Consider the following 17,905-nt stretch of genomic DNA (forward strand, 5'->3'; position numbering starts at 1 on the left):
GCAGTGTAGCAGATCTAGGCCGCCAAGACCAAACTTATGCACATTCTATTTTACATTAATAAAGATTTATCAATCCTTTCTGAGAGTTGTCATGACTGAACTATTTTTATGTCTTAAATCAGTTATAAATAGTGCTTTAAGTTGACATTTGCAGGTTACCAATTTTTACTGTGTAGTAAAATATAAAATACAATGCATATAAATACAAAATACTATGGTACCATGCATGGGCGTCGCTAGGCCATTTTTAGGGGGGCTATAGCTCCATAAACTGTACACGAATTCGTGATCGCCTCAGTCCCCTTTAAATTTCATATGAAAACGGCGGCAGACTTCGATCGGCTCCTCCCCGTCTTTCAGCGCGTTCTTTTTCAATCCGCAGACCGCAGCGGCAAATATCAATTGGTTCCTCCTCACACCACAGCTGTTTCCTCCAGTGAAAATGAAGCACATATAAACGCATACTTTATAAAACAATCATGTTGCCATTTTCATTTGAAAATGTAACTTTCAATGTAATACATTTTCCAGTGCATGTGGCAAAGTGGTTTGCATACTAAACTAAGCTAAGGAGATACATACTAAGCTAAGGAAAGAGGGTTGTACTAGAAATGCAAACAGTAAAAGTTGTGTGTGTGTACAGTAAACAAGTGTGTGTGTGAGATCATGAAGACTTGTATTTGGCTTATTCAGTTATATGTTATTGTGAGCCTTTAGATCTAATTTTCCCTTGTGTTTTCCTATTCCCATATTTGGTCTTCCTGTTCCTGCTCCCTGATTGTTTCCAATTTGATTCCAGGTGTGTCTCGTCTTCCCCTGATTAAGTTGTGTACTTAAGGAGAGTTTTGTTCAGAGTTCTTTGTCCAGTATTGAACATCTATCCCTGTGTCCTACGTGTGCTTTCCATGGTGTAAATAAAGTCTGTTGTTATTCTGGATTCTACCTCGTCTCCTCTCTCCGATGCAGTAGGCACACCGTGACAGAATACCGGACCAAAACAGTGAGCGGCGCCTCTTCTCCCCGTGTTTTTTTTTCCGTTTTAGAAAGTGTTTTTGTTTTCCCGTTTGTATCTCCCCGCATCATGGAAATCGCCGCTCGATTCATCGCCATAGCCCGTAAGGATCTCCCCTTCGTCGAGTATGCCTGGGAGTTCTGCGGGCTCGCCGCGGCGACGGCTTTTCACCCGTAATCAGAAAAGGAGGAAGAGGAGAAATGGACGGCTCAGGGCCCTCTTCCTTGCCCGAGTGCGCCCAGCCCCATTGCTTGCTCCAGAGTGGGCTCCAGCCCCCGAATCCAGCCCAGGGAGGGCTCCAGTCCCCGAGTTTAGCCCGGTGAGGGCTCCAGTTCCCGAATTTAGCCCAAAGAAGGCTCCAGTCCCCAAGTGTAGCCCAGAGAAGGCTCTAGTCCCCGAGTGTAGCACAGAAAGGGCTCCAGTTCCCATGTCGAGCCCAAGGAGGGCTCCAGTCCCCAAGTCAAGCCAAGGGAGGGCCACTGTTCCCGAGTTAGGCCTACGGAGGGACTCTAAAGACGATATTCTCCCAAAGGATTTTTTTGGCGGGGGTAGTATGGGTCCGTCCGTAGTGGCCGGGCCAAGTGGAGAGGCCAAGGCCACGGAGGCCATCCAGCCATGGCCTTCTGAGTTCCCTGTTCCTCCATGGCTCCCCGAGATCCCTGTTCTGCCATGGCCTCCTGAACTGTCTGCTCCGCCATGGCCTCCTGAACTGTCTGATCCGCCATGGCCTCCTGAACTGTCTGATCCGCCATGGCCCCCCGAGCTGCCTGCTCCGCCATGGCTTCCTAGTCTGCCTGCTCCGCCATGGTGCCCGGAGCCAGTACTGCCTTGGAGGCGTCCCTGTTCCCGTCTAAGCCTGTCCTGAGGGATCTCCAAGGCGTCCACCCTCCCACCCCTTTGATGTTATATGGCGCGAGGACGTGCCTTCCGGAGGGGGGTGTTATGTCACGCCATGGACTTTTCTGTGTGCCTTTAGATCTAGTTTTCCCTTGTGTTTTCCTATTCCCATATTTGGTCTTCCTGTTCCTGCTCCCTGATTGTTTCCAAATTGATTCCAGGTGTGTCTCGTCTTCCCCTGATTAAGTTGTGTACTTAAGGAGTGTTTTGTTCAGAGTTTTTTGCCCGGTATTGATCATCTATCCCCGTGTCCTACGTGTGCTTTCCTTGGTGTTAATAAAGTCTGTTGTTATTCTGGATTCTCCCTCGTCTCCCCACTCTGACGCAGTAGGCACACCGTGAGATTAATATCATATTACGTTTTGGTACTTTTTTTAAGTTCATGTACTCCAAGGTATCCTAAAACATGGCATTACCATGTTACCCTTTGTGAAAATGAAGTGTGCATAATTGTAATTCATGTGTACATTTAGTGTAATTAAAATATCAAAAAAGTAATTATTAAAAAAACTGTACTTGCAGATAATATTAATAAAATAAAAGGCCACGTAAGTGTACTTAACCTTTCATGACTATGTTTCTCAACAGACTCAACAATAATGTCAAATTATACATTTTACTGTAAAGTACAATTCATATCATTGTTTTGACAAGCTTTTGCAATGCTTTAAACAGTACAATTATTTAGATTTTTTGACAACCATACTAAAGCACATAATTGATTATAATTTTAACTGCAGTTTTTATGTAGTTTTACACTTAAAATTAATATATTTTATTATATATTTGTATTTTGCTAAATTGCAACTCATTACAAATGTGTAATTATATTTACATTATATTTATTATAATTATATTTAAATACACAAAGTTTCAATAGAAATTACATTAAAGTTTATTTTAGCTTCCCATCAATGCTTGTTAGTACATTTGACACAACTTTTTAACCATAAATCAAAGACAATACACGTGTTTATAAAATTATATATAAAGATATACTACTTAAGTGAGTCTAACTGCATTGAATATAATACATTTTTGTTCAATTAAAATTCACATGCAGTTAAGTGTCTAAAACATTTAAGAATATTATTTCTGTAATAAGTACTATTTTTAAAAGTATGTAACACTGTACTTCTTTTTCACAAAGGACTCTTTAGTATATTTTTTGTTAATTGACCTCACTTCCACCATTCCATACATGTCTTCTGAAAATAAATCTACGAATGTTCTGTACTGAGGACGTCTCTAACGGGTTCAGGAAGGAATGCTGGGCAGTGATGCTGAGATAGCATGACTCAATCTCTCAAGCGTTCTCGCCTCATCAAGGCAGCACTTTCACAATGTGCTTTAATAAAGAACTTCCGTTTCTGTGGAGCGGCGTGGCTCCAACAGCTGGGCTGTGAAAGCTCGAGCAGATGAGATGACGTCCGAAGCCCTCTATGCAGCTGAATGCTGTTATTTATTACAGTCATGCATGATCATTAGCTGGCGTGTTCTTCATCTCCACCCCCACACCAATCTCCAGGCACTTGGTAACAAAGGCCATGGATCATGTCGTTGAATTGCTCAAACTGACGTTAAATGCTTCCATGCAAATGTTGATGCATGATTCAGAAGTTCCACCGTCTTGGGTTTGCAATTTAGCATTTCGATGAATTGGACACAAAATATGGCTTGAAGAGCTTAAAGAACATTTCTTCAATAAATGCCAGTGAAAGGATAACCTTGGCTAGTCATGCTAATTATTTTATAATTATTGGAATTCTTGTTTTTATTTGTACATAATAGCGGAGTAGATACAGGAAAGTAGGTGGCTTTTTATGTATGTGTGAGTCAAGAAACGCTTGTACAATAGCATGCTGTAAGTTTGACAGTGCACAGCGAGAAAAGTCTGGCCTACACATTTGGATATATTTGAATATCTTTGGTAGTTTGATTTTTAATTGATTTGGTTGTATTTCTAATTATAAAAGTTTTTTTTTTAATCTTTCAAAATAAGATGAGAAATTTTAAATTAAAGGGATAGTTCACCCAAAATTGAAAATCCTGTCCTTAATTATTCACCCTCGTCAGTCGACTTGTGTTCACGAGAGTACCAAGCCGCATGCGTCAGGAGCCTGCTGCGCCTTGTTTACAAGCAGAAGAAGACGCATGCTGTAAATAAAACGTCTTCGAAAACGTCTAAGATTTTGACAAAGAGGATGACTTGCAATTTTTTCCCAGCCTAATTTATTCAAACCAGAATATACAGACGATGAACTAAGAGAGATGGACGTTCTACGTCAGAACACTGGCTCCTGTGTTAGCAGCACCACACGTATGCATTATGGTACTCTCGTGAACATGCGACAAAAACTGACGAGAAGAAATAGTTTAATAAAGTCATTATTTTTGTTTTCTTTGCACACATAAAGTATTCTTGTAGCTTCATAAAATTAAGATTGCACCACTGACGTCACATGGACTATTTTAACGATGTTCTTACTACCTTTCTGGGCCTTGAACGTGGTAGTTGTGTTGCTGTCTATGCAGGGTCAGAAAGCTCTCGGATTTCATCAAAACTATCTTAATTTGTGCTCCGAAGATGAATGAAGGTCTTATGGGTTTGGAACGACATGAGGGTGAGTAATTAATGACAGAATTTTCATTTTTTGGTGAACTATCCCTTTAAGAAAGTAAATAGGGTCCATTGTTAATTCATGGAAAGTTACAAAGAGGCTAACTACTATAACAAGATACTTCAGATTGTCATGGGTCACGCAGAAAGTAATTTTACAGCAATAACAACAGCTTGTCTGAGAAGTGAGAGGTGCTAGTCTTTTCGAGGCTTAGCTAACATTAATCTGAATGGTGATAATGTGAACAGGCAGCTTTGGGATGATAACGTCATCCATTTTCATTCTTTCACAGCTCATCTCATTCTTTTCTCTCTTCTCATCCCATTTGGTTTGTAATCTGTGAGAATGTCTGTGTGGACATGTCTGGTTTAGGTGTGGGGAGTAGTTGGCTCCCCCCCGTCCCGCATTCGGGGGCAGGAATAGGAGGTAATGGCTAGTGTTGTGTCCCCTGAGTCTTGAGGCGTGTAAATTACATCTAGTTTGGCCCCCACGGAGTCAAGAGTTCTCTCTCCGTCAGAGCCATGCACTGTTCCCTTCCCCGTCATCACCAAATCCACTGAGATATTTCTGATAACGTTAGGTTAATAGGGATGTGACCTGTGCTTTGTGTGTGAGAGAGAGAAAAAAGATGGGAAATACAGCAAGAGACATGTTTGTGTTGTTAGTGTATGGGTGTGTATATAAAAAAAACGGACTTTTGAGCACCAGCGTTAAGTCTGGTTTACACTGCAGCTTATTCCGGCCAAGAACCACATGCTTAGACAGGAAGTGCCGTATATATATATATATATATATACTGATGCTCAAGAAGGCAACACGATGCATTAAGAGCTGGCATGTGTAAACTTTTTTAATTGGATGAATAGGGTAAATAAGAAACACCAATTTCTGTTTCCATTAATTGCCTGCTTACATTAATGTTTAAATGAAATAAATGACATTAAAATTTTAAGTAATCACTTTGGTAATCCAAAATGCTTGTCAGATATAGCTGTAATTTGATTACCACCCATTTAAAATGTAACTTTAATGAAATACTCCCATTTTGTTTTTTTAAATACGTAACTTAGTTACATGTATTCCGTTACTCCCCAACCTTGCCTTAAGGCCATCCAAGATGTACATGAGAATTTTAGCATTACATCACTTGCTCACCAATGGATCCACTGCAGTAAACAGGTGCCATCAGAATGAGAGTCCTAACAGCTGATAAAAACATTTAAATTATCTACACAACTTCAGTCCATCAATTAACATCTTATGAAGTGAAAAGCTGTGTGTGTGTGTGTTTGTGTATACTAAGAGCCAAATCCATCATTAAGGCATTGTTTAAATTTAAACTGTTGCTTCTGGCCAAAATACCATTCAATAATAATGCTTCCTCCAGTGAAAAAAGTCTATCCACTGTTGTCTCCTCACATCAAAATGTACCGACATATTTGTTTAGATCTATTTTAGACTGTTTTTACTTGTAAACAGTGCTTGATCAGTGCATATTTCTCTCCTGATTCAGACGAGATGCATTATCACTGGATAAAGCAATAGTATGGACATAAAACTCAAATTTTAGCCAGAAACAATGGTTTGAAGTTAAAATTGCTTTAATAATGAATATGGTTTTCATAAACATACAGCTTTTTCTCTCAAATCCATTAATTGATGGACTGGACCAATGTGGATTATTTGTGGATTATTGTGATGTTTTTATCAGCTGTTTGAACTCTCATTCTGACGGTACCCATTCACTGCAGAGGATCCATTGGTGAGCAAGTGATTCTATTCAACATTTTTACAAATCTGTTGTGCTGAAGAATCAAACTCATCTACATCTTGGATGGCCTGAGGGCATTTTATTTTGTAATTACAAATATAAGTGTCCTAAAAATGACTTTTGAAGAATATAATTTCTGTAATAAGTGTTCCTTTTAAAAGTTTGCTAAAGTGTACTTCTTTTTTCGCAGGGCTCGGTAACATAAGGTGGAAGATTGGTTTAAGATTGTGAAGCCAGGTGCACAGACAGGAGAACGACGGGTGTTCTGTGAGCCACTTAATCCACAGAAAGGCAGTGACATGGACCGACCAAAAGCATAAGGCCACACCCCATCCTGTGCTGGTCAAAACGCACCAGAGCACAGCAGTTCATAAACATACAGCTTTTTCTCTCAAATCCATTAATTGATGGACTGGACCAATGTGGATTATTTGTGGATTATTGTGATGTTTTTATCAGCTGTTTGAACTCTCATTCTGACGGTACCCATTCACTGCAGAGGATCCATTGGTGAGCAAGTGATTCTATTCAACATTTTTACAAATCTGTTGTGCTGAAGAATCAAACTCATCTACATCTTGGATGGCCTGAGGGCATTTTATTTTGTAATTACAAATATAAGTGTCCTAAAAATGACCAGACAGGAGAACGACGGGTGTTCTGTGAGCCACTTAATCCACAGAAAGGCAGTGACATGGACCGACCAAAAGCATAAGGCCACACCCCATCCTGTGCTGGTCAAAACGCACCAGAGCACAGCAGTGTGTTTGTCATTAGCCTCCCGATGGGCTGGGCTCCAGTGTCAGGATGGCAGCAGGCCATTTAAACAAGGAGGTGAAAGAAGTGGACAACTGGAGAGGGAGGATGAATAAAAGGTAGAGACTGCTGGTGGAAAAGAAAGAGGGCCTAAGGTGAAGACTGTGCCTATGAGGGATTCACGCTCTCAACACAGATTGATGGAGGGTGGAAATTCTCAGCATGGAGGGAATGTGTGTAAATCGTATGAGGGACTTGAGGCACAAGGGAAGAATCACATCCCAATGGAGATAAATGAGAGAGATGCTTGAAAATGGGGAGACATGCAGTAGCTCCCGCCATGATTTTAGAATAGCAAGTATTACAGGAGTAGATTACCCCAAAAACTAACATTCTTTCATTATTTACTCATCCTCATTCCATTACAAACCAGTATGTTGTTGTTTTCAGTGGAACACAAAATGAGAATTTTTGAAGAATCTATTCACAGCTCTTTTTCCAAATAAACTGTCCTGCAGCTAAGACCCAGTTTCCAGTAGTTCTCAATTTCTGGCTAAATAATGCAACTATGCTAATTATGGAATACCATCATTTTGGCACAGTAATCAGAAAAATGTTACAAAATATTCTAATGGGATCATGTAGCTCTGCGAAAAATTGTTAATGAATACACTCTAAAAATGACCTGTTGCCACACCTTAAATAAATGCATGGTTGCAATTTAAAATTTCTAATTTAATAATTCCATTAAACCTTTTAACTTGCAAACATTATTTTATTGAGTTCAGTTGACATAATAATGTTGATCATTACATTGCAACTTCATATTGTGCGTAATTTAAACACAAATTTCTAAGTGTAATTTTATGTGTCTTTCAGTAAGAGGGAAAGACCTGTTAGTGTTTAATGCTGTTATGTTTGACATTTTAAAGAGTTTATGCTAATGCTAGAGACAAGTACAATTTTACTTGTTCATTACATATACATGCTTAAATAAGTTACATTTAGCATGTGCTATGATAGCTGTGGATTCGAACTGAAAAAAAAGATACTATAAATCGGTTCCAGGCCCACAAATACCTGGAGCAACTTAAAAATATGTGTTTAGGTTACAATTATTAAGTACTTTCTAACTCAATGTAGTTTGTTGGTTTAACACAATTTCATTAGAAGTTGTCATAAATCACACACACACAAAAAAGGATGCAAACTGTTGTGTTAATTAATTAATTTATTTATTTATTTATTTGAGCTAACATTTAGCATTTATTTCAACTCTGAATGTTGAAAACAGATTTTCTGGTAACTGTCTGTATTTTATCTCTTTCCCTGGCATTGACAAGATTTTTCAACATTTATGACACAACGCTTCCCTGCCATTGACGAGTTATTCCAGCAATCTGTGTTTTCACTGCTAGGGGGCGCTGTTCTGAACAAATCTTCTGAAATACACGTGAAGGAGATGATCTGTGTAAACCAGAAGGATCATGATCATGATCACCAAAAATTCAACAGCATCTGAATCAAAATATCGTAAATTGCCAATTACGGATTTTACCGATAAACATAGCTAGGTTGGACCACAATGGCCGATACCGATTAATCAACCGATAGTTTTTTTAATGGGTACTGAACGAAAACTAAATTAGTACTTTACTATTAAAAAAAAAGAACTGAACCATACTTTGTAAATTAATAAAAAATATAAATTATTATATTGACCATTCAAGTTAGTTCATAGTTTATTAACTAATGTTAACAGAAGAAAATTAAAATTTTACTAGTAACAGTAAATGTTGAAATTAACACACTGTAAGCTGGCAACTTAAAAACAAAACTCTGGCAGGAAAAGAGTTAATGTGTCCTTGTTACACGCTACACAATGTAAAACCTCAGAAGTTACCAGAAGATGAAGCTGTCAGGCATTGACAGCTAATGTGACTTAGAAAATGACAAGCATCAGATATGGAGTATAAAGAGAATCTGTGGATGGTTCAAAATTCACCAACACAGGTACCCCGTTAGTTTTGCATGGCCAGGGATGAACAAGCAGCCAGAAAAGCATGTGTGTGTGTGTGCACATGTAATTCGGTTTCCCCTCTCTCTCGCTCCACATCCCCCGCTTTATTCCAGACGCCGTAGAGTGAAGTTATTGCATGTGACACGCTCAGCAGTAGGAGAGGGGTGCGAGCTGAAAAAATTGCATTACTCCACAAAGCAGAATGCCAGGGGAACAAGATGAGATACATCTCTGCTTCTTGATAACACTAGAATTATTTAAAGTAGAAGAGGGGGAAAAGGAGTGGAGAATATTTTCCAGTCTATATTTAGATTGGGAGCAATCGCAGCAGAACAGACAGGCGGAGCTTCTGTCTGCTTCAGATGAGCTACACGGTGGGCCGTGAGCGGGTAGATCTATCTGTCTCTGAGCTTCAGATTAAACCACAAACTGAATCAGAGGGAAACGGCAGCTCTAAAAGAACGCATTCTCATAGGCTGCATGTAAACTGCTAAACCTAATGTACAGATCTAATATTTTGACACCTAGCTGATATTTTCTCCTGTCTGATAATATTCACTTTAAACTACAGCCATCAGTCAGTTAAAATAGTTAATTGTGATTGGTTAATGTGATAACAAACACAGTTGCTTTTAAGGGCAGAGAAGTTAGTAACGTGTAATTACTACCAGTTTGTGTGGATGGCAGAATGTGTGCATATCTGTATGACACTTGAATCAAGACTGATTGCAAATAAATGATAATAAAATATTTTACAATATTTTAAACACTCAAACTTATTTTTAAGGTAAAAAAAAAAACATATTTGATTCTCTGGACAAAAAAAAAAAGTCCTTACTTAAAGGGGTCATATGATGCGATTTCATTTTTTCCTTTCTCTTTGGAGTGTTACAAGCTCTTGGTGCATAAAGAAGATCTGTAAATTTGCAAAGACTAAAGTCTCAAATCTAACTGAAATAAAACTATATATATATATTAGTGCTGGGCAACGATTAATCTTTTTGTGTACATAATATATGTGTGTGTACTGTGTATATTTATTATGTCACAAAAACTTTTATTTATTTATTATTGATTTATTTATTTATTATTATTATTATATATATAATTTTTATATTATTTTATTCCAGCTAGTTTAATGTTTTGTTTAACTTGATGTATTAAAACAATTAAAATGGAAATTATAAATGAATAACAACTATATAAACATAAAAACAATAAAATGACAAAAATGCCACAAAATGACTTAAAATTAAAATGAAATTGAAAAATACAAAAATAAAACCTCATTTAAAATATTAAAATATTAACAGTATCTCAATGATACTAATATAACACTTTTTTTGTGTGCAAGAAATCCATTAAAAATTAAACAGTTACACACTATCTGGACTTTTTTTTTACTCTACCCAAGGAAAAAAAAAGAATGTTAATTTAGAATTTCAAAAATGTTCATCATATCAGATGTGTATTCAAGTCACTGTCTGTATGAATTACATTTTGTATGTATTTTTGAATAACTAACCTTACTAAACCTAATCACCCAAGAAGTCAGATATGAGATAAATATCAGATTTAGAAACACATTTGCAAGTGGCCAAAATCATATAATAAAAAAAATCATAAACTGGTACTTTTCTAAAGGTAAAAACAAACAAACAGATAAAGGCAATTGTTTTCTATGCACAGGGAATTACGGTCACACAAAGAGCGATTAAATGGCTAAAATGCTCCTCCACCATCATTCCAACATCATCTCAAAAATTATTACTTTCCAGGACCTTGTATGTGATAATTGCTTTAATTACAAACCTCTAAATCAGTTCACTTTAATTACATTTACACTTCCATGTTAAGACAAGCCCACAGCTTCCTGTGAATGCCACTAAACTGCAATTACTGTGAGCCAAAAGGCTTTGCTGAATAAAGCACACGACGACATCTGTCTAAATCAATACTTCATCGACACATGGACAGCAGAGACTGTCCATCAGTGAAATATCTCAGCCCTTATTTTATCCTACATTGCTTTGGTGCATATTTTGCTCCATGTGCAATGCCAACATCTGTATCGTTCTATAATGCCAATGCCTTTGTAAATGTGACTTTTGCTGTATTTTATGTTCCTGGATCAACAAGCTGAGCTCTAACAAAAATCCGTAACATCAGTGAATGCAGCATTGATGTAAATCCTGTAGACTGACTTTTCTCCATGTAAAAAGTCCCTTCTTATTCTTACACATATCATGCATAAATTACCAGATTTAACAGCATTACATGATCATGACAGGAGTCCATAGAGCTAAACTCAAAATGATCCCGGAGCATTTCTTTAATGCTTAAATTAGTGCCATTAAAAAGACATTCTCCATCTAATGGCAATATTACATTGCACTACAAGTCTAAGGATATTAGTCAGCAAAGTGCCATTAATTTTAACACCCCTAAAGTAATAAAGTACGTAATAAAAATGACTGTGGTCATGAAAGCTTACCGGAAAGTACAGGAGGAGCGCTCCAAACAAGATGGCCTCTAACAGGATGAGTCCTGATGCTCTGATACTCTGAAACACATCAAAAACAACATCACATTGGAAAACCTCTCTCTTTAAACTATTCTCTTGCTGGAAATGGGTCAGTGGAAAGCCATTCGTTTGTGACTACTGCATAACTTATCCCTTTGTGCACAAATGCATTCTCCTAGGACTATTCTAATGTGTTCATAGGAGTTGATTCATCTTTGTTCTTTTCAGACTGATGCCTTGCCCTAGAACAAACCTGCTCTGTTTAACATTCGCTCAACATTAACTTGATTTATTTTTAACCCACATATGATTGACAGGCAATCATAACGCCAAATCCGCCATCTTGCCCGACAAACAGATCAGTCAGGAGAGTAGATTCACTTCGGTGGACTTAAACTTGAAAAACTGTGTGTATTGACGTGGTTGAAATAAAATACGTTATGATGTTCATTCCTGTTTACTTTGTGCTTTACGTAAATATAGAAAGACAATTGGTTCACGCGTGTCTTGTAGGGTTGGGCGATGCCTACAAAATTGGCATCGGACAATGTCTACAGTGAAACATCGCGATGGACGATGACATCGGCGGGGGCGAGCGGGGGGAGCGCGACTTGATAACTGTCGCGTCCGGTGTAGACACGGTGTAACGGTTGCCTGTTACATTACAGTACATAAAATTTCACTTACCACATAAACAGAGTAAGGAGAGATGACTGAGGATGATGGCAAATGATTTGCAGATCTTCAGTACCACTGACAAACATATAATCTTGTAAAATGTGTGGCAAGTACTCTTGCTCCATAGTATAAACAGAGTACATGCGATTGCGAATCTTGAAAGTGAAAGTGAAAGTGAAACTAAAAGCGATCATGCATTCGAAAGCACGATGCCAGTTTTAATGCCAGGTATAATAGCGGCTCCCTGATGCCAAAATATATATGTAGTATAATTACCGAATTATATTACTGCGAGGAAAAATATTGAAATATATATTTTCCTCCCATCTCGTATTTATTCCCTTTAGGGGTTCCGCCTACACGTCATTTTCTTTCCGAACGCGGTATTGGGATGCGGGGGGAATGGGGGGATCACGATGCCGGCTCAACATCGTGATGTCTATCAGCCATAGGCGATGGACGATGGCATCGTCTATCGGCCCAACCATACTGTCTTGTCTGTCGGAGATTTGTCAGTTTCCTCTTTGCTCAACTATGTATTTTTTACTGGGTGAGAACATGGTGTGTAGTGTGAGAGAGGCATGGCTTGTCGAACATAGCAACGGTAACTAAGGAGGGCGGGTTTTTGTGAAGGGTCAATTGACCAATCACTGTATTGCCTCAGTTCAAGCGGCACACGTGAACCGATCGTCATTCCAAAGCATGAAATGTACTTGAATGAACATCAGAACTTATTTTATTTCAACCACGGAAAGACGGCAATACACAATATCTTTCCAGTTTAGGTCCACCGATGTTAATCTACTCTCCTGTCTGATTTGTTTGCCGAGCAAGATGGCGGACTTGGCGTTATGATTGGTCAGTTCGCCTGCCAATCAAGCTCTTTGTGAGCGGTCAACTGCAGTTGTTAGTGAAGGTTGCACTAAAATGTCGCAATGACAAAAATTACAGTGAATACTGCACTAAATTAAAAGTTCAAGTGTTACAAATAAGTTACAATATTGATGTTTTAACCCTCTATGGCCCGGTGTAATTGATAAATGCTATCTCAGGGGAGGAAAACTCAAATGTGAAAAGTGGTCGCATTACCCACAGGTGTCCATTTTTTATTTTTAGTAATTAGCCTAATGTATTATTATTTTTTCTCTGTGTGTGGCACTGTGGCTTGTATATGTCATTTGGGCAGCTGGCTCAGGTATGTCTCCTTTAAAGCAGAGAAAATGAGAATTCCATTAAGAGGCAACAGGTGAGCTGTCAAATGCTTTCTGAAATCAAACGGCCAATAGAAAGCACTTGACAGCGTGAGCTGAAACAGAACAAAATTTCTAATCCTAACTCTGTCGCTTTCATTTAGACTTCTCCAGCATTTATGGATCACTTTCAGGCAGCGCCCAGACGGAGCATGCTTCCAGAGTAAATTAAAATGCTGGCACTATCAAAACTGAGTGCCCTACATATCGACAGCCTAAATGGCGCCTCACTGCAGGGATTAATGAACCTTCCTCGCAGTCAGTGTGAATCCAGTCTACTATTACTCAGGCCACAGTCTGCATGTCTGCTCAAGCTGAGACAGTAGCATGTGTGGCATACGTTTCTGAAATACTCTCTATATACATTACTATATACATTAATAATGTCCTAATTATAGTAAGTAGCTGTCCGGATTTTTAATCTGTACAGACTCCTCCTGAGAAAAAAAAAAATCCTAATGAACCTATAATTAACAGAGAGACAATCACGAGTTTGGACATGATTTTAACTGACATCATTGAAGAGAAGGTCAATGTTAAACTACAAGTTGAACTGAATCGTGCTGGCATTTGCCATAAGTGACAGCTAAAAATAAAACAAATTTAGGAATAAAATGTTACAAATCTTAAAAGTTCAATTAACCCAAAATTGAAATTTGGTGCTTGCTTGACATGCGAGAACCAATGAGGTTCTTTCTTGTGTGTCAAGCAAGTCCGTTTGAGCTAAACTAAAGCTTGAGAAGTGATTGGCATACCCCTTACATATGATACAATGGAAAACACCATGACACTGTAGATGAATAAGATCTATCTGTGAAGAACAGCTAGACACAGATAGATCTCCCTTTCCTTTCCTAAAGTAATAGTTTGCAGCAAATAACACCTCTTTTTCCTTCCTCTGTAATTCCTCTGCAGTTTTTGTCTCTTTCCCTCTAATGGTGCAATCCATTCATTTAGTCTCCCGGAAACTCCATTCTCTCTGTCCTTTATCAACCTTGTTTGAGTCTCAGCCTGTTTCTGCTCTAAATATCTCCTTAATTAACTCATATAAGCTTAAAATACACCATTTCTTATCTCCTTGGCATGCTGCCTAACATTTTGAAGTAAAATCAAAGTGCAAAGTGACAACCTGCAGTGATTAGTATATTGCACTTTTGCAGTTATGTTGAATTTAATTACACATTCAACAGAGCAGAGTTGACAGATGGAAACAAAGATATTGAAACATGATGAAAACCAAGGCTCACTGGAAATATGTGCCTCTAACTGCATTTTTGCAAATCTCCAAAAAAACGTACCTATACTGTATGTACAATTCACTGCGGTTTACATCAGAAATGAACACTAGAGGAAGTAAAATGCCAACAATTTTTATCCCTTGTCACAAAAAAATTTGATTACAAAGGCAGATTATCATTTAAGTAAGATTTGTTTTCATGTGGTTCCTTGCACAATATTATATCCTAACGAAAGAAAAAAAAAGCTTTTGCTAGTGATTTCATTTGATTTGAAACTAAACTTGTTTTTGTTAATTACTATCGATTAGGAATCGTATAGGTGGAACATTATTTTCAAACGCAGTGAAGTTTTTAGCACCATTCACCGAATATTTCATTTCTTTTGGATACATTTTAACACGCTTTTGGTGCCACTCAATGGACCTTTCACTTTGAATGTGTCGCAAAGCGTGTAAGAAGCAACGAAAAATCATTTTGCTGAAATGTAGCCACAAGCATGTATTTCCAATAAACCTGGTTTGCACAATATAGATTACACTTGCAACTCTAATGTATCTCAAAACCATCTGCTTTCTAATTTAACAGGGAATAAAATGTCACTACCTAACACTCGGCGTACGAGTGACTAATTGTAATGTAACTCAGCATGGAAACACCCCGGTGTCAATAAGAACAGGATGTGCTTCACGGAAACAATTGCCATCTTAATTAGCTCCCTCCGGCAGCACACGCTCACCTTGTTCCTGCGGAAATGGTAGAGCAGCACCATACTGATGAAATCCACCAGCATGCACAAGCCCTGAAAGGAGAGCACTGCCATACGCAGGGCGCCTTCACCCCGGGCCACGCAGGGCGCGTCGTCCTTGCAGAAAGCACAGCCTTCTTGGCAGGGCAGACAGTAGCTGGAACTTTCTGGAACATCCCTGTGATGTGGCAAAATCTCCTTGCCCTTCCCAGTTGCTTTCCCTGGAAAACAAATCAAATAATATTACATGATGTTCATTTAAACAACTCTGCACTACATTTGCATGCATTATAATCACAGCAACAAAAAAGTGCAAACAATCGTAAAATTAGCAGCACAGACGTGACATTTAAAGCGGTCCAGCCCACCCTCCCCTCCAGTGATTGGTGGTCTCATCAGTAGGCAACTCACACTGTTTCATGTGCTAGCCAGGGTGGATGGGTGTGTACACACCATCTGGGCAGTCACTTTGATGCACCAGTTGTTTCTGCCTCAGTTACAAATCTCGCATCTTTTCATGATGACAATTTCATGGTATTCAGTAGTTTTACTTTCCCTTAAAATCCAGCTGTGATGTGAGATATCACTAAGAAATCATTTCAAAATATTCTTCTTTTTTATTTGCTGTTTAATGGCAGTCAGTGATTACCCACACTGCAAGATAATATACTGTAGAACAAGTAGTTGGTGGCACAAGTAGGTGAGTTTAATGGTGAAGTGTATCATGTTTCCTATGCTACAATATGTTGCAAGGTCATGAGTTTGAATCCTATGCATGAACAGAAAAAGTGTATACCTTGAATACAATGTAAGTTGATTTAGATATAGAGGTCTGCCAAATTTAAATGTACAAAAATATATGTGACCCTGGACCACAAAACAAGTCTTAAGTCGCTGGGGTATATTTGTAGCAATAGCCAAAAATCCAGGATTCTTAAGAAGGGTTTGCAGAGCAGTAGGTGCTACACACAAAGATTGACAGACTTTTATTATATCCTAAATGTTATTCTTATATTGTGAGTTCCTCAAACCTGGTGTGACCTCTCTTCATGACCTAAGTTTAAATGTGTACAAGGATGACTAAGTAGGCTGTGTTGGAGAAAAAGTGTAGAAGACTTTGAATATAGTGCTCAAGTTGTATGGACTACATTCATGATATTTCTGTTGTGCTTTTTATATACTTATCTTTAGGGCTTTTCACACTGCACTTTTTCTTGGGTTACTGTCATTCTAAATCCAGCTTTTAACCTTGGGTAAAGAAACATTTCACACTTGCAGTTTAGTAGTGGGGTTATGAAACCCTCTTAATCCTCTTATCTTGTGCCTCATATTCACATGTTTTAGATGGTCACAGAATCTCTGCACATTGTGTAAACAGTTGTTTCAGCATTTGAGGGGAAAAATGTCAAATGGGGAAGGAAAACAAGTCAATTGGAGTTAAGAAGAGACTGTTTTATTGTTACCTTTGTAGTCCGAAAAGTCCATAAAGGAAAAAAAACAATATATAATATGAGGATGTGCAGTGCTAGAGCAGTTATGTAAACAGGTTGCATGCTGCGTTTGTTCATTCAAAGGCACTGACAGTGCAAATATGAAAGTTAAGTTACAGGGATAAACTGAAATATGTACCAAGGATTAATGGTCAACTCTGAGTAAATTATGAGAAGTGTGAAACGTGACATAACATAACCCAGAATTCTGTTTACCTGTGATTTAGAATCACCCAGGGTTAATTATTTCAAGTGCAAAAGCCATTTTTTTGTGTGTGTTTCACGAAAGAATCAAAGTCATACAGGTTTGGAACAACATGAGGGCCTGACTTTTCATTTTAGGTGACCTGTTCCTTTAACGTTATCTTACTATGATATATGGAATACAAATCTAACTGATGACATGAGAAATATATATATATATATATATACACACACACACACACACACAATATTGCATTCTTAACATAAACCGGGATAATGAAGGCCTGTAAGACATCAACATTATTTATCCAGAAAAATAGCTTTACAATCTCAGATTCCAGATACTCATATAAATGTATCTCGACCAAATACTGTCCTATCCTAACAAACCATACATCAATAGAAAGCTTATTTATTCAGCTTTCAGATGATGTATAAATCTCAATTTTGAAAAACTGACACTTAAGACTGGTTTTGTGGTCCAGGGTCACATATTTTCTACTATCTCGAACCATTTTGCACCCACTCTCAATCATTACAATCAAACAGGTCACTTGTGAATAATGACAGTCACTTACAGGCTGCAGGTTTGCTGTCAGCCCAATATACAGTAGTTATTATCCGCTTCATTCTTTAATAGCAGACTTTTCGTAAAATTGCTTTAAATTGTGAAAGTTTATATATATATATATATATATA

The 17,905-nt window shown here is 38.1% G+C and overlaps 1 protein-coding gene across 2 annotated transcripts in view; it reads right to left on the reverse strand.

Annotated features, from left to right (window-relative positions):
• The window catches only part of gpr158a (G protein-coupled receptor 158a), an 89,675-nt gene that overhangs the window by 27,275 nt on the left and 44,495 nt on the right, over positions 1 to 17,905 (reverse strand). For both annotated transcript variants that reach the window (XM_016514384.1, XM_016514383.1), the window contains exons 4-5: positions 15,504 to 15,733; positions 11,572 to 11,640 (exon numbers count right to left, since the gene is read on the reverse strand). In XM_016514384.1, the coding sequence (XP_016369870.1) occupies positions 11,572 to 11,640; positions 15,504 to 15,733 (299 nt within the window). The remainder of the gene's footprint in view (positions 1 to 11,571; positions 11,641 to 15,503; positions 15,734 to 17,905) is intronic.

The sequence above is a fragment of the Sinocyclocheilus rhinocerous genome, unplaced genomic scaffold (genome assembly GCF_001515625.1).
Source record: "Sinocyclocheilus rhinocerous isolate Xijiao unplaced genomic scaffold, SAMN03320098_v1.1 scaffold1588, whole genome shotgun sequence".
Lineage (NCBI taxonomy): Eukaryota > Metazoa > Chordata > Actinopteri > Cypriniformes > Cyprinidae > Sinocyclocheilus > Sinocyclocheilus rhinocerous.